This window comes from Tupaia chinensis, unplaced genomic scaffold (genome assembly GCF_000334495.1).
Source record: "Tupaia chinensis unplaced genomic scaffold, TupChi_1.0 Scaffold000253_1, whole genome shotgun sequence".
NCBI classification, from domain to species: Eukaryota; Metazoa; Chordata; class Mammalia; order Scandentia; family Tupaiidae; genus Tupaia; species Tupaia belangeri.
This window is the reverse complement of record NW_006159733.1, coordinates 1131759-1148522: the sequence shown is the minus strand read 5'-3', so window position 1 is coordinate 1148522 and position 16764 is coordinate 1131759. Positions and strand designations below refer to the sequence as shown.

The following is a 16764-nucleotide window of genomic DNA, read 5'->3' as shown; positions in this document are numbered from 1 at the left end:
TCCCTTCTCCATTATCCTCTCGGGATCTTGGGCACACACGCACACGCGCCTGGTGTGAGTGGGACGCGAACCACGGTCGACTACGTGGGAGTCCAGTGACATAGCCATTATGCTAACTGCTGGTCCTCCCAGCGTGAGTTTTAAGTTACCAGGTCCGGGACTTAGACCACAGTCAACTATGTGGCAGTCCAGGGATGTAACCATTATGCCATCTGTTGGTCCTCTACATGGATTTCAAGAATACCCCATAATTTCAGTTTTCCAGTACAAAAAAATGTGCAAAGTGAACAAAGGATGCCCCTCACATCTTGACAATTTAAGGTGTGATCTGTACCCGTGTCAAAAGCATAAGCAGAATACCTTCTGGGCGACAAATTAAAACAACTATAAAATAAAAAGACCCTTTCTACAGCTCTCAGCTATCAATACTGACTGGCCCATTGAGGTGGGCTGGATTTTTCTAATCGCATCAGGCATGGTTTGTATTCCTCTCCAACAAGTGCCAATCAATCCCCTTTTGCAGGTTTGCAAACATCTAACACTGGGCTTGGTATGAAGGTGGTTTGGTTCAAAGACTAAAGAAACACTCAGAAAAGGTCTTGCAACTGCAATTTTATTTTCTTTTGTGAAAATAAACAACTGGGAGTTAAAATGGCTCCAAAAACCATAAAAACAAAAAGAAATACACACAGAAGAAGCATGTGAGGTGGTGGGGGAGGGAGCGGGGTCTCAGAACTTTGGCAGATTGTGCTAGCATTGACCCAGGGGCGGGGGCCAACGCCTGGGGGCCTGTCCGCCACTCTGGGGTGGCGAGGGGGGCGCTCCACTGACGTGGGGGAGGAACAGACTTCTTCACTGAGGAAGTGGCAGGCACCTTGAGTCCCTTTAAAGGCAGGGTGACCAATTCAGAGGTCCACTTTCTCCACCGGAAGGTGGAGGATGGCAGGTTCAGGCCCACTGAGGTGGGGGGATGCTGATGAAAAGAAATCAGGCCAAGATGTCTTCTCACGGGGGACAGCTTAAACTGGGCAGAGGAGGACCCCCTTGCTGGTCCAAGGGGAAGAACCCACGTTGCTGAGTAACTGCTGAGAACTTGGGCAGGTGATGGGCAACATCTGGGATGCATCTGGCACTCAGAGGCCGAGGAGCCAGATAGAACTCATAGCCTTGGCAAACGCGTAGCCGAGGGGGGCCGCTAAGGCTGCTGGGGGCTGGGGGACAGATAGCAGGGCCGAGAGTCAGAGGAAAGGGGAGAGCACAGGGCTCTTCTGCCCGGAGCCAGCCACCACAGCACATACAGGAGGGGTAACACACTACTTTTCAGTTCTCTGTCTTTTAAAGATATTTTTTTTTCTTGTTTTGTTTTGTTTTATAAAAAAGCCTTAAGATCAGCTACTGGTTACATCTACAAAAATGTCAAGTGCTGCTGTTACCAGTCACTTTATAGAACAGTCCAGAGGGGTCAAATATTGACCAATAAAGTTTCCTTGTTTTTCTTCTGAATCATTACTACTCGAGGAGTCACAGCCAGCCTGCACAGGTCAGGGGGCAGCTTAGTGGGCAGACTTGGTGACCAAGGACAGAGGCTGGGCCTGGAGCACCGGGAGGGCCTGGTGGGCATGCAGCGTGGCCGGGAAGGAAGGAGGAGAGGTCAGCAGGGCGGCGGGCACGGACCCGAGAGGGAGGGGCCGGGACAGGAGCGGGGGCTGGCCGCCCATCGGGCCAGAGGAGGTGGCTGCAGCCTTGGCTGACAGGAAGGCGGCGGAGTGCAGAGCCAGCTGGGCCCGGGTCTCTGGCTTGGTGGTGAGGGAGAGAGGCTGAGCTTGCTCCGAGTGCGTGGCGGCGGGGGCAGCCGGGGAGGCCAAGGCCGCGGAGGGGGTGGCAGGGGAGTCCAGCATGCTGCCGTGGGAGGAGGCCGGGCTGTCACAGGGCTTCTCGGGGGGCAGGTACTGAACACATGGCTTCTTGCTCTTGGAGGCCAGAGCACCTAGGGGGCGAAAGGACGAGAAAGAGTGAGCAGCTCTTAGCTCCGGGTGGGGCAGAGGCTGAGGATGAGCCCCGGCTGGCAAGGCAGGGACGCCGACGGTGATGGCGGAGCTCACTCCCAAGGCTCCCCACATGAGGATGCTGCCTGAAGAACATGGAGCGCACAGAGAGGGGCGGGCCCCAGCTGCCAATCTGTCTGGAGGGAAAAGAGCTCAACCTATCGCATCATCTTTCTCCATCTCTCCACTCAATCTGCCTTAAAATCACTGGCATGTGGCACAGTGGGGCAAGTGTGCACACGCCAAGTGGCATGGTACTGCGGGGGTTTGCACTGCATCCTATGTACCGACGTGTACTCCCGTGTAGCTGAACACGCAAAGCGTACGGATACAAGAGCAGGGAAAGACAGAGGCGATGGCACGCACTTGAGAAGGGGCAAGCACGGTGCCCTTGTCCTAGAGTGAGCTCAGTGGGGGTGTGACCTCAGCACCTGCTCGGCACGTTCTGGTCTAACAAGGCACAGCACAGGGTGTTGGCACAAAGTGGTCTCTTAGCCCCAGCCAACTATTAGGTCGCTGAGAAAGTCATGACGTATTTTTCTATGTTTTCCTATGCAAAAATGCCTCAAGACTTTCCTGATGACCTACCATTTCTTCAGGTGTTCAACTAAAGACACGCCAGAGGCAAGCCTGACTCGATCAGACTCACCGGCAGGTGGGACTCAGAGACAGAAACCTCAAGGATAGTGTCAACCTCATTCCCTTCATCCTCAAGTAGCTAGTAACTTAACTGAATTGGAAAGTGCCTACGCTTTGAAGTGACAAAGCCCTGGGATCAAACCCACCACTACCACGTAACCAAGCAGAGTGAGTAGGGAGACCCCCTGACTTCTCTGGGCCTTCTCACTGGCCACCTCTAAGCAAAGGTACTCACATCACCCACTGGAGTAAAGGCGAGGCTGCTCGGAAGCAGAAGCGCTGAAAATGGCAGCTGTGGGAAGACAGCATTGACCCAGGAGAGCCCAGGGAGCCCCAGAGGCAGGTGGAGCTGACAGCATGCTAGAGGAGCATGGGGCCAGGACTCCCCACCACTCACCCTCTGCGTCTTGGACTTGCTGCTGGGACTGTGTCTGCGATAGCTGCTTCTCTCTCTTCCTCTTCTTTTTCTTACCCTGAAAGCATGGCCCAAAGAAGAGGTAAGGAGGGAGACAGTGATACCGGCCTGTCGGGGGGATGACAGGATGCTGTCCCTACTGCTGTCAGTCTCCCCGGGTGAGGGGGCTGCAGGGAGGCAGCCGTCTCAGACCACATTCCCCAGGAGCCCTACGAGGAGGAGAGGAGCCCGGCTGTCTGGCCCCAAGATAGCTCTTCCCCCACACTTCAGGTGTCTGGTCTTCTTGGAAGGTCTCATCCTTCCACTGACTTTCAGGCTTGTTTTTCCATTTCTCTCCTTAGAATAGTGGTTCTTCACCTCCCCTACACCTTAAATTGTCAATGGGTGGGTGCACAAGAGAGAGAGAACAATCTAACGGGGTGCAATTATACCCCAACCTCTTCTCTTCCACTTCTCCATTCTGTTGGCATTTAGGACAAGCAACACAGACACACCAGCATTTATTGAACTTCTAGGGCTGGGATTAGAACTGTGGTCAGCCATGTGGGGTCTGGCCCCATATGCATAGCACGAAACTGTGTGCTGCAGGGCAGGCCCAGAATAGTGATTCTTGAGCTTTTTTAAAGAGATTTTTGCTATAGGGCACATGCATTCGTCAGAGAGACAGAGACAGGAAGACAGAAAGCGAGAAATCACTCCCTGCAGGGGGGTGGCCACACCACAATCCCTTCTCCATTCTCTCGGGTTTTTGGGCAGGAACGCACATGGGCCTGGTACAAGCTTTAAGCCGCTGGGTCTGGGATTAGAACCACGGTGGACTACATGGAAGTCCAGCGATGTAACCATTATGCCATCTGCTGGTCCCAGTTCTTGATCTTTCTTTGAGGAAACTCAGGTCCCACTGAAATATGTGCTGTAGCTATGAAACTTCTTCAAAAGAAAGATAAGAAAGAAAAGAAAGAAAGGGAGGGAGAAAGAAACCTAGAAAAATCTGCCTAGTTCCATGGAGTTTATAGACACTGGTCTTTGAGCCCTTAAGAAAGGAAAATGTGGCTTGAGACACTATCACCACCAGAGCTAGCATCACGCCTTGTGTCAGGGAACCCAGCCAATGGCATAGCGGCTATGTCACTGGATTCCCCATGGCTGACAGTGGTTCAAGTCCCAGAATTGGTAACTTGAAAATCACACTGGGCATGTGCGGGAACGTGCCCAACACCCCAGAGGGGGTGATCTCTCACTTTCCCTCTCACTGTCTCTCTCTCTCTCTGGCAAGTACATGCGTCCTATGTCAAAAAGTCTAAAAAAAAAAAAAGTTCTGAGAATAGCTCATTGACCCTCTAAGATTAAAATGACTTGCCTTTTGGGAACCAGCAGTTAGCATAATGGCTATGTTGCTGGACTCCCACGCAGTCGACCGCGGTTTGCATCCCGGACCCGGTGGCTTAAAACTCACGCCGAGCGCGTGTGCGTGCGTGCCCAAGATCCCGAGAGGAGAATGGAGGAGAAGGGATTGCGGCGTGACCATCCCCTCTGGGGGGTGATTTCTCGCTTTCTGTCTCTATGTCTCTCTCTGTCTGTCTGGCGAGCGCACGCGCCCTATAGTGAAAAACTCTCAAAAAAAAACAAATAACTTGCCTTTTTTAAAATTTGTTTTAAAATTTTTTAAAAATCTTATTTATTCATTCATTTTAAGTTGACCACAGAGTTGATTGAGAGAAAGAGGGAAAGTGAGAAAACAAGCCACCAGGTCCAGGATTCGAACTGCACTCAGCCATGTGGGAGTGTCCAGCGCCTTAATCACCATGCCACCTCCTGGTCCTTCAAGTGGCCTTCTTATTTCTCCAGACATAGGCACTTCTCCCTGGCCTCAGAGCGGCACTTACGTAGTTGTCCCGGGCAGACCAGGTTGGGTAGAGCTGGGAGTGAAGCTGCCGCTCCTTCCGGGCCAGCTCGTAGTACTTGGCCTGTTCTTCTCGAGACAGGTTGTGCCACTGCAAAGAGGGACAGAGAGGACGGGGCGGTCAGTGCAGGGAAGCTGAGCCGAGCAGCCGGGGGAGGGCGGGCCTTACCTTTCTTCCCAGGATTTGGTTAATGGCTGCGCTTTCCTTCAGGGTGCACTCGGCCACCACCTTGGCCCGCATCTCCTTCATATACAACATGAAGGCATTGAGGGGCTTCTTCACATGGGGCTTCTTTTCTTCCTCCTTTTTCACGGTGACTGGTGATTTCCTGGGATGGGGCACGGCGTGGGTTGGCAGGTGGCGGCTGTCACCTAGCTCACCCGTCCCGCCTCTCAGTGAGGCTATCAGAGGCTGCCTTTGGCAGCGTTCAGCACCTGGGCATCTTCCTCAGGGAGTTCCCAGCCTCCCACCTACCTCGATACCGAGTCTCAAAAAATCCACCTGATGCCTCCCTGGCAGGAGCCACAGGAGAGCTGGGGCAATGCCATAGGGGACAAAGAGGAAGCAGGGTGCTCCCAGCAGGAACAGAGGCTCCGCAGCCTCGAGGCCCTGGCCTGCGTCTTTAGCACAGTGGACAATGTAGGGGCCCCGGGCTCAGCTGCCAGCTCTCCTCATGGCCTGGAGGACATTCTCTGTCCTTTCTGGGGACCCCTCTGCAGGTGTGCCACAGGGTAGGGAGGGGACCCTAAAGCTTCATCAGGTTCCCTGTCAGCCTCTAGAGCCTGAATAGAAACCGTTCCTGAGTGAGAAGACGCACAGGGTCTGAACAGGGACAGAGCCAAGGGCGCCATTTCCAAGGAGAGGACCTGGCAAAGGGCGGCAGCTGGGCCTGCCACAGGGCACCAGGGGAGAATACGCGGCCTCTGCTGCTCGGAGACTGGCCATGCCCTTGCCTGACCTGCAGCTCACAGGGCACCTGCTCACCCCGCTCCAGGCTTCCTCTTACTTACGCGCTCACCGCGGGGCTCAAGCTGGGCGGGGCCGGCTCCTGCTTGACGATGGGAGAGACGATGGCGGGGTGGGGGATCCCTGAGGTGGGCAGACCAGGATGAGCAGGGGCCACCATGTGCGGGGAGAACCGACTGGAGACCAGGCTGTGTGGGCGGGAGCAAGTGACAACAGAGGGACTCAGGATGCCGGCCACCCAGAGAGGACAGGTGGCTCCCGGCCTCGAGGGCAGAGGCATGTCAGCACCTCTCCCGGGCAGTGGAGGTCACTTGGGGTGCTCTGGAGAAGCAGGTTTGGAAAAAAACACCTAACGAAATGCAGAGGGTGTCTGTCTCTGGTGCTGGAAGTAGGAGGGATGAAGGGAGCAGAGGCCTGGGCTGGAAGGTGGTGCGTTGGTTAAGGGCACTGGACACCCACATGGCCAACCACAGTTCGAGTCCTGGACCTGGGAGCTTGCTTTCTCACTTCCCCCTTCCCTCTCTCTCTCTCTCTGGTCAAATTAAAATAAACAAACAAATAAAGTTAAATAAAATACAATTTTTTTTTTTAATAAGAAAAGGGTGGGGAGCCAGGACACGGGGGACAGTGAGGACAGTGGGGCTCATGCTGAGGGCTGCATTTCCACTGTCACTGGAGGTCCCACTGCCAGGCAGAGCTGGCCCTGAGTCAGAAATCCCTTCCCTGTCTCCTCTCCTGATGTGATCTCAGGAAAAGTTCAGCTTCTCCCAGGCTCCAGTTTCACTGATGCACTCAGAGCGCCTGCCAGAGCTCGGCACGCGGTGGGGACCGCGGGAGGGCAGCATGCGGAGCCTCTGAAATTCTTGCAGAGTGACAAGAGTGAGCCTGTGGCTTGGACAGAAGGCACCTTACCCGGGAGCGGCGGGGAAGGGCCCAGCCCTGCACCTCCTCATTAACAGAGGGCTGGCTGGCGGGCAGAGATGCAGCCTCAGCAGACAACCTGCCCCAGACGACACGCCCGCCACGCTCAGGGCGCCCATCCCAGGACGCACCTGGACATGGAGGCGTTCATGGCGAGGGCTGGGTAGGGGTGCCGGAAGCCGCCAGGAGGAAGCGAGTACATGGGCTGTCCTTGCCTGGGGGGGCCAAGAATAAGAAGTCTGGTCAGTACAATGGGAGGGCGCAGGGCGGGGAAGGAGGGGAGAGACAGGGTGGGAGGCAGGAGGGACACGGGACAGGAGAGCGGGGGCGGGCAGGGAAGCTGGCTGGGCGGGTGCCAGGAGGAGGCTCCATGGTGGAGGGCAGGCCAGGGAAACAGAAGTAGCGCTGGGCTCCAGGAAGGACAGGGTGGGAGAGGCTGTTTCCTTACTGTGGGACGAGCCAGCCGAGGGGATGGGGGATCTGTCCGACCGCTCCAGGAGATAGTGGGTAATACGGCGACAGCTCCGATGGGTGCGGGGGCCGGGGGATTCCTGCTTCCAAAGAGAGGGGTGTCAGTCTGCTCCCTCACACTGCCTTAGCCTTTAAGTAAGTCCAGTGGGAGATGTCCCCTGCCCTACCATATCCTCAGGTATCCTGGAGCCTGAGGACATGCAAGGGGTGTTCAAAAAAGCTCGTGGAGGGACCAGCAGTTAGCGTAATGGCTATGTTGCTGGACTCCCACGTAGTCGACTGCAGTTCACGTCCCAGACCTGGTGGCTTAAAACTAACGCCGAGCGTGTGTGCGTGCGTGCCCAAGATCCCGAGAGGAGAACGGAGAAGGGATTGCGGTGTGGCCATCCCCCCTGGGGGGTGATTTCTCACTTTCTGTCTCCATCTCTCTCTGTCTGTCTGGCGAGCACAGGCGCCCTATAGCAAAAACCTCTTCCAAAAAAAAAAGAAAAGAAAAAACTCGTGGAAAATCCATCTGATGAAAATAACTACCCGTGGATTTCAAAACTGCCTGCCTTGAAATAACTCATGGTTTCATTCCATCTTCCAGTAACTTTCTGAAGTCCTCTTGCATTCAGGGAAAGGAGGCCCAAGGCGTCTTCGCTCTGGCTATGTGGATCCCACCCCCATGGGGGGGTTACTCCCACGTCATATAAGAGCCGGTGTCTTTCTTGGAAGAGGGGGACAGGAAATCCCCGACAGAGCCCTACCCTCCGAGTCATCCTTTAACGGACTTTCGAGAAAACCAGCCTCACTCATGGGGTTTCTAGCCCCCGTGGCTGCTTCTCATTAGCAGAGACGTGTAGTAACTGTCACTTCTCCACAGAGGACCTTCCCAACTGCTCTGGGCCACCCCAGCTCTGTGGGGCAACAGTCTGGATTGTGGCACCCTGGGAGGAACATGTCTGGAGGCTGAGATTAAAAAATAAATAAATAAAAGCGCCTGCTTGACCTTACTGCTTTATAGTGAAAGTGTACATCTGGCTAGACCGATGACTCGAGTTCAGGGTATTCCATTTAGGGCCAAGGTCTGGGTGTAGGGAGGGAAGACCCCCAGCTGGGCTAGACTGACAGAGCTCGGTGGAGGCCCGCCCATGCGATTTCTCCTTTAGTCCCCTTTAGTCCTCAGGAGGACCTGGGGCGTAGGAACAAGGAGGCACAGGGGGTGGGGGGGAGGTGAGGGGAACTGAAAAGGCTGAAGGCAGTGAGCACGGCTGGCAGGCTCTGCTTTGCACCCCGGCCTGCCAGCCTCGTCCTGAGTTACACACCCCTCCGCCCCTGCCCTGCTCCAGGAAGGGCTGGCCCACCCTGCAGGAGCGCGGCCTGAGCAGCCTCGGCTCACCTGTCTTTGGATCGATCTCTGGGGAGAGGTGTGTGGGAGGGGAGCCGGGGGAGAAGTGGTCGTTGCTGTAGGTGATGAGCGGAGTCAACGGGTGCATGTGATGCGGGTGCTGAACCACGGGAACTTTGTTGGACTGCAAGAGAGGAAAGAGGCTGGGAGAAGGAGCACCCACCAGCTGTTATCTGCTGGGTGGGATACGGGCCAGGTATTTTCCATGCCGCAGCTCACTGACTCCTCCGAACTGCCCAGCAGACCCGACGGCGGCCTCTGCAGCAGAGCAGGAAGTGAAAATTACAGAAGGGATTACCCCACCCCTACCACAGCCCCTTTCCCAGACCCACACGGTTCACTTCACACGTCCGAGCGGTGCGAAGCGGCCCCACTGAGTTACGGGCGGGCTGGGCAATCTCAGCGAGCTAGAAAAGGTCCAGTGCACACTTTCCAAATAAACGTCATAAAAACAGCTCCCGGGGCCAACACTGAGAAGGGAGTGGGGGAAATCGTAGCATCGGCCCTCCGACTGGCAGCTTTCACGTCAGGATTTACAGACACAGCCCAAGGGCACTTGGCTCTTCTCTCAGTGCACTCAACACTCTGCTGACCGGCCGCATTTTATTAAAACAACATAAACGTAAGGAGGATTGTTATTTTCTGTGACGACTAAGAAAAGACTCTGGCATGTTATGGATGCCTGTCGATTTCAGAGCTGTGCATCCTGGAATTGGTAAATCAAATTGATTTTTAAATTGTTTTCACCTCATCTGCTCAGCATCAAACTCTTTATTATTATTATTTATACATTGCTATAGGGCATGTGCACTCACCAGGGAGACAGACAGTGAGAAAGCACCCTCGAGGGGATATGGCTGTGCAGTAATCCCTCTTCTCTATTCTTCTCTTGGGCACACAGGGGGCAGCAGATGGCATAGTGGTTATGTTGCTGGGCTCCCACATGGCCAACTGCAGTTCGAGTACTGTACGAGGTGACTTGAAAATCATGCTGGGCGCATGTGCATCCATGCCCAAGGCCCCAGGAGGAGAATGGAGAAGGGAGTGTGGCATGGCCATTGCCCTGCGGGATGACTTCTTACTTTCCCTCTCACTCCCTCTCTCCCTGGCGAGTACACATGCCCTAAGGCTAAAATCTCTTAAGAAAGAAAGAAAGAAAGAAAAGAAGAAAGGAAGGAAGGAAAATAAAGAAACAAGGATTTGGGCGTATATGTACATGTGCCCAGCGTGTTTTCCAGCTGTCGGGTCCAGGACTCAAACCATGAGGCCAGCCATGGGGGATCCAACCACCATGCTACTGGCTGGCGCGATGATTGTTGTACGAATCGCTACATTTTCCTGAGCACTTCCATTACAAACTGAGGGTAGGTATGTCTGGCCCTTACTATAACCTAGTGGAGAAGCCGTGATTCCCTTCGCTTTAGAGATGAGAAAACTGGGCTGAGAGGGATGAAGCGAGTGCCTGGGACACAGAGCACAGAGGGCAGGACCGGCGGTGCTCACGGGACTTCACGGCTCTAGCAAACCAGGCTGCTTTCTCTTTCACTACCTGCCTCTCTAAATCTGTCAGAGAGAAAGGACATTCATTTTCTTTTTTTTAAACATGAATTATTTGAGCCAGCAGATGGCATAGTAGCCAAACTGCTGGACTCCCACACGGCTGACCTTGGTTCGAGTCCTGGACCCCATGGCTTGAAAATCACACTAGGTGTGCTTGTGTGCTTGTGAAGTGCCAAAGATGTGGATGAAGAATTGATTGCAGCATGACCACACCCCTGGGGGGGTGACTTCTCACTTTCCCTCTTACTGCGTCTGTCTCTCTAGCAAGTGCACATGCTCTAAGGTTAAAAAAAAAAAAACACCCCAAAAACCAAAAAACAAAACCAGGGGGACCAGCAGGTGGCGTGGTGATTAAGAAGCTGGACATTTCCACATGGCTGACCACGGTTCAAGTTCTGGACTGGGCGGCTTGCTTTCTCTTCCTCTTTCATCAAATTAAAATAAATGAATGAATAAATAAAGTGAAATGAAAAATTATTTTTAAAAAAACACAGAATTTTATTTATTATTATTATTTTAAAAAATTTGCTACAGGGCATGTGCGCTCACCAGTCAGAGGGAGACAGACAGAGGGAAAGTGAGAAAGCAAGTCTCCAGGTCTGGATGTGAACTGCATCTGCCACGTGGGAGTCCAGTGCCTTAACTACCATGCCACCTGCTGGTCCCAACATTCATTTTCTGACAGTAAGAGAACTCACTGCTAAAAAGAAGAGATTTGTGAAAAAGACGATGATGTAGAGGTGGCCCAAGGGCTACAACTCCAAATGGCCGTTTTCCCGTTTGGACCTGCCCTCTCTTGGACTCCACGAGCCTTTCTTTCCGTTCATGTGCTGCCCACGTGGTGCTCATAATGCAAACTCCCACGGAGCACTTCCTAGGTACCCTGGTGCCCGCGACTGTCCAGGTCTCCCTGCAGCAGGCGAGGCAGACAGAAGTCAGACTGTTTATCACCACAACCACTAGGTGGTGCTGGCACACGGCTGGCCTGCTGGTGGAACCATGGTTGGACCAATGTCCTATCACCTCCCGGGGGCTCATTTGATGTTGCATAATATCTACATTTAAACATTGCTTTCTGGGGCCAGCACATGGCATGGTGGTTAAGGCGCTGGACTCCCATATGGCTGACCAGGATTCAAATTCCAGACATGGCAGCTTGAAAATCATGCTGGGCATTTGTGCTTGCGAGCCCAGCCCAGAATCCTTACAGAATGGAGAAGGGACTGTGACACGGCCATCCCATCTAGTGGGTGATTTCTCACTTTGTCTTGCTCCAGTGAACACATGGGTCCTATGGAAAAAGACTTAAAAAAAGAAAAATATTACCTTCTGTTCATGTTTTTACCCGTTCACTTAACTTTTTTTTTTTTTTTCAAGTTTGCTAAAGGACACGTGTACTGGCCAGAGAAACAGAGAAACAGAGAAAGGGAGAGGGGGCCATAACCTCTTCTCCTCCAGCCTCCTCTTGGGATTTTGGGCATGCATGCACACACATCAGGCATGATTTTCAAGCCACCGGGTCTGAGACTCAATGAGCAATTGGCTACGTGGCATCCAGGGTCTTAACCTCCAGGCCACCTGCTAGCCCATACATTTTCTAAGAAAGAAATAAAACTAGATCATAAAGTATTTCAAAAACACAATTATACCCTCCTAACTAGTCACTGTTATCAAGACGGTTCACCTCATTTTTTCCTTTTTGTTTTTAGAGAGAGTGATTTCTGCTATTGGGCATGTGCGTTCATTGGAGAGAAAGAGAGAGTAAGAAAGCAAGAAATCACTTCCCGGGGCGAGGGGATGGCCATACTATAACCCTTTCTCCTCCATTCTCTTTCTGAGATTTTTGGGCACACATGCACACACACCTACTGTGGGGTTAAGCCACTGGGTCCAGGACTTGAACTGTGGTCGACTAAGTGAGAGTCCAGTGACATAACCATTATGCCATCTGCTGGTCTCACCTCCTTTATTAAAAAAAATTTTTTTTTTTAAGTTTTTGCTATCAGGTGTGTGCGCTCGCCAGAAAGATAGAGACAGAGAGAATGAAAGTGAGAAATTATCCCCCAGGGGGGATCGTCACGCCACAATCCCCTCTCTGGATCTTGGGCATGCACAAACACACGCCCAGAGTGAGTTTAAGCCACCGGGTCCAAGACTCAAACTGTGGTCGACTACATGGGATTCCAGTGACATAGCCATTATGCCAACTGCTGGTCCCTAAAATAATTTTTAAAGAGGTTTTTGTCTTAGGGTGCATGCACTCACCAGAAAGAGAGAGACAAGCAGACACAGTGAGAGGAAAAGTGAGAAATCAGCCCCCAGAGGGATGGCCATGCTGCCATCCCTTCTCCTCTAATCTCTCGGGGTCTTGGACATGCATGCACACATGCCCCGCAGAGAGAGACAGTAAGAAGGAAAGTGAGAAATCCCCCCCAGAGGGGATGGCCACACTGCAATCCCTTCTCTTCCTGGGATTTTGGGCATGTACATACACATACTTGGCATGAGTTTCAGGCTGCCAGGACCAGGACTTGAACTGCCCTTGACCATGTGGTAGTCTGGTGCCCTAACCACTATACCACCCGCTGGCACCATTTATGGCCATCTTAAAATAGGTACCAGTATAACAAAATCAGACTGCCCCTGTACTGTTGGGTCTGGTCTCACCAGAAGCTGGCCTGGCCGACAGTCCCACATGGGTGGTGGCAGTGTCCGACATTGAGCAGGGAAGGGAGTTATGTTTCATGACGCGAATGTGCTGCGATATTACTGTTCCCCATTAGGTGGCACCATTGTCCAGGAAATAATGTGGAGAAGACAGTGGGTAGACCAGGCCTCTGGAGGTGGCGAGTGAGCAAAGCTCTCAGAGCTGTCCAGAGGGAGGTTCTCCCTGGAGGCTGCTGTCCCTGTCAAAGTTCCTGCTCCTTTCTCTCCTCTGCTGCTCTCAGGCAGAGGATTAGGAACCAGAGATCCTGCACACCTTGCAGGGGTTGGCCCAGGTGCAAACGCTACCCAGCAGCTAAGGCTGGGCACCCTCTCGCCAAGGCTGCTGAGTCCAGGTGAAGCCGAAGAGCATCCCAGGCTCACACCAGGCCTAAATCGTCCCGGATGTCACATTGCCCCAACGCCCTGCCAGCCCAGGTGTTTCTTGTCCATTTTGGCCTGTTTCTAGGGGTGGTCCAGGCTCTTAAACTCCTGGTGTCCCAGGAAGCAATGGGTCTCCTCTCTGCAGGACTCACCTTCGCGCTCCAAGTAAAGCCTACTCCACTCAGGTTCTCCGCAGAACACGTGGCCGCCCCCCAAAAGCTCTGCCTGCCCCACCTTTCATGGTAACCTGCCCGAAGCCCCCCAAGCCCCTGACTCCTACCGTTCCCTCACTCTTCGCTTTTCTTCTCAACCCTAATTTCAGAGATCAGAAGTACAAGGGATAGTAGCGTGGGCGAGGATGAGCCTTAGCTTTTAGCATCACTTACAAAAAGTCAGACCAACATGGCTAACTAGATCTGTGGCTGTCACGGGGTAGGGGTGGGGGTGCGGGGAAGAGATGACCAAAAAGGGGCACAGGTGGGTTTGCGGGGTAGGCAGTGGGACTTGTTATGAACTCAACTGAGGTCCCCCTAAAATTCGTGTTTTTTTTTTTTTTTTAAGAATTAGTTAAGTTTATTTACTATCATTATTTTTTTAATTTGACGAGAAAGAGAGAGAGACAGAAGTGGGGTGGAGGGGATGTGAAAAAGCACGCAGCCAGGTCCAGGACTTGAACCACAGTTGGCCATGTGGGAGTCCAGTACCCCAAACAGCACACCACCAGCTGCCCCCTCAAATTTTCATGTAAAGACCAAATTTCTGTCTTTTTTTTTTGAAGAAAGATTTTTTTGAGGGGGGAGATTTTTTGCTATAGGGCGTCTGTGCTCACCAGAGAAATAGAGAAACAGAAGACAAAAAGTGAAGTTTCACCACCCAGGGGGGAGGGCCACGCCACAATCCCTTCTCCTCCATTCTTCTCCTAGGATCTTGGGCACACACGCACATGCGCCCGGCATGAGTTTAAGTCACCAGGTCCGAGACTTGAACTGCGGTCGACTACATGGGAGTCCAGCAACATAGCCATTACACCAACTGCTGGTCCTAAGAGAAATTTTTGCTAGAGGGCATGTGCACTCACCAGAGACAGAAAGCGAGAAATCACCCCCCAGTGAGTATGGCTACTGTACAATCCCTTCTCCATTCTTCTCTTAGGATCTTGGGGACAGATGCACACACACCTGGCATGAGTTTTAGGTCACTGGGTCTGGGACTTGAACCGCGGTCGACTATGTGGGAGGGTCCAGTGACATAACCATTGTGCCATCTGCTGGTCCTTTTTTTTAAAGATAGGTTTTAGGTTTTTTGTGGGCCAGCAGATGATGTAATGGTTACGTTGCTGGGCTCCCACATGGCTGACGGTGGTTTGAGTCCCAAACCTGATGGCTTGAAAATCATGCCAGGCCCATGTGCGTACGTGCCCAAGATCGAGGGAGAAGAATGGAGGAGAAGGGATTGCAGCTGGCTATCGCCTTGGAGGGTGATTTCTCACTTTCCCTATCTTTCTCTCTGGTTTGTGCACATGCTCTAAGGCAAAAGCCTCTTACAAAGAGAGAGAGAGAGAGAGAGAGATTTTTGTTATAAGGTGCGTGCCTGCGCTGGAAACAGAGAAACAGAGTGAGAAATCACCCCTTAGGGGGATGGTCATGCAGCAATCTCTTCTCCTACATTCTCCTCTCAGGATCTTGGACACGCATGCACACACGCCGGTGAGAGTTTCAAGCCTCCAGGTCCAGGACTCAAACTCGTGCATGTCCAGCAGCATAACCACCATGACACCTGCTGGGCCCTGGGCGAAGGATCTTTAAAAGGCTATGAGGTTTGCCTCCTTCCCCCATCTTAGAGCCTGTGGAGGCCTGCTGGGAACAGGGCTTCTAAAAGGCAGCTCTGTCTGGAAGGCTGTGGCCCAAGGCCGTTTTTGCTGGCTATAAGCGGGGTCTCAGGAACCAAAGGGAGCACACAGCTCTTCTTAAAATTGAAGGTGTTTATGCCAGAGATGAAACGGCATTCTATTTAGGCAAGAGGTGTGCTTATGTGTACAAAGCAAAAAAACAACACAGTGACCCCTAGTGGCAAACCAAAGAAAACCAGAGTACTCGGGAAAGATTACCGGTGCCCATGGAAACAGTGGCATGGTTCGGGCCAATTTCCGAAGCAACCTTCCTGCTAAGGCCATTAGACACTGAATCTGTGTGATGCTGTACCCCTCGAGGATTTGTAATAATGAAAAGTAAATGAGTAATAATAATAAAAGGCTATTAGGCTGGAATGAAGCCACCAGGGTGGGCCCTCTTCCAGTCTGACGGGTGCCCTTACAAGAGGAGGACATGAGGATATGTGATGAGGACACCAGGATGATGGCATACAGAGGAACGACCACCAGGGACACGGTGAGGAGGCAGCCGCCTGCAAGCTGAGGGACGTGGCCTCAGGCGACTCAAGCCTGCTGACACGTTGAAGTGAACAGTGAGGAATAAACTTCTGTTGTGAAAGCTGCGAGTTGTACTTTGCTATAGCGTCTCTAGAACAGGGATACAGACTGTCCTTCCTGCTGGGAAGCAGGGTGCTGCAGTAGCAAATCCCTCAACATGTGCACCTGTCTTTAAGCCTGATAATGGGCAGAGACAGGGAGAGTTTCGAGGTGCTGTCAGAAAAGGCCTTGATAGTTTTAAAGACTTGTGGGGTCAGTAGGTGGCGTAGCGGTTAAGGTGCTGGAATCCCATGTGGTTGACTATAGTATAAATCCAGGACCCAGGGGCTTAAAACTCACACCGGGCACACGTACACCCAAAAATCCCAGGAGGAGAATGGAGGAGGAACTGCAGTGTGGCCATCCCCCCTCGGGGGTGATTTCTCACCTTCTGTGTCTCTCTGGCACCCTATAGCAAAAATCTCTCTCTCAAAAATTAAAAAAAAAAAAACTTTATTTACTAGCAACAAAGAACTGAAAAATTTTTCAAAAATTTAAATACAATTTAAAATAGCATCAAAAACCTTGAAATCCTGGGACCAGCAGTTAGCATAATGGCTATGTCACTGAACTCCCATGTAGCCGACCGCAGTTCGAGTCCTGGACCCGGTGGCTTAAACTCTCCGGGAGAGTGTGCGTACATGCCCAAGATCTTGAGAGGAGAATGGAGAAGAAGGGATTGCGGCATGGCCAACCCCCCTGGGGTGTGATTTCTCACTTTCTATCTCTCTGTCTGTCTCTTTCTGGTAAGCGCATGCACCCTATAGCAAAAACCTCTAAAAAAATAGATAAAAAAAAAAATTGGGGGCCAGCAGGTGGTATGGAGGTTAAGGTGGCTGGACCCCACGTGGCCAACTGCATAGCTTGAGTCCTGGACCTAGCGGCTTTGAAATAATTTC

General features: G+C 52.4%; 1 protein-coding gene across 1 annotated transcript in view; it reads right to left on the bottom strand.

Moving 5' to 3' along the window:
- Window positions 1-645: 645 nt before the first annotated feature.
- TCF7L1 (transcription factor 7 like 1) overlaps window positions 646-16764 on the bottom strand; it is a 192001-nt gene continuing 175882 nt past the window's right edge. The window contains exons 3-10 of the mRNA XM_006149148.3: window positions 8743-8875; window positions 7339-7441; window positions 7022-7105; window positions 6014-6157; window positions 5172-5331; window positions 4986-5093; window positions 3082-3157; window positions 646-1987 (exon numbers count right to left, since the gene is read on the bottom strand). Coding sequence (XP_006149210.2) covers window positions 1554-1987; window positions 3082-3157; window positions 4986-5093; window positions 5172-5331; window positions 6014-6157; window positions 7022-7105; window positions 7339-7441; window positions 8743-8875 — 1242 coding nt within the window. The 3' untranslated portion in view covers window positions 646-1553. The remainder of the gene's footprint in view (window positions 1988-3081; window positions 3158-4985; window positions 5094-5171; window positions 5332-6013; window positions 6158-7021; window positions 7106-7338; window positions 7442-8742; window positions 8876-16764) is intronic.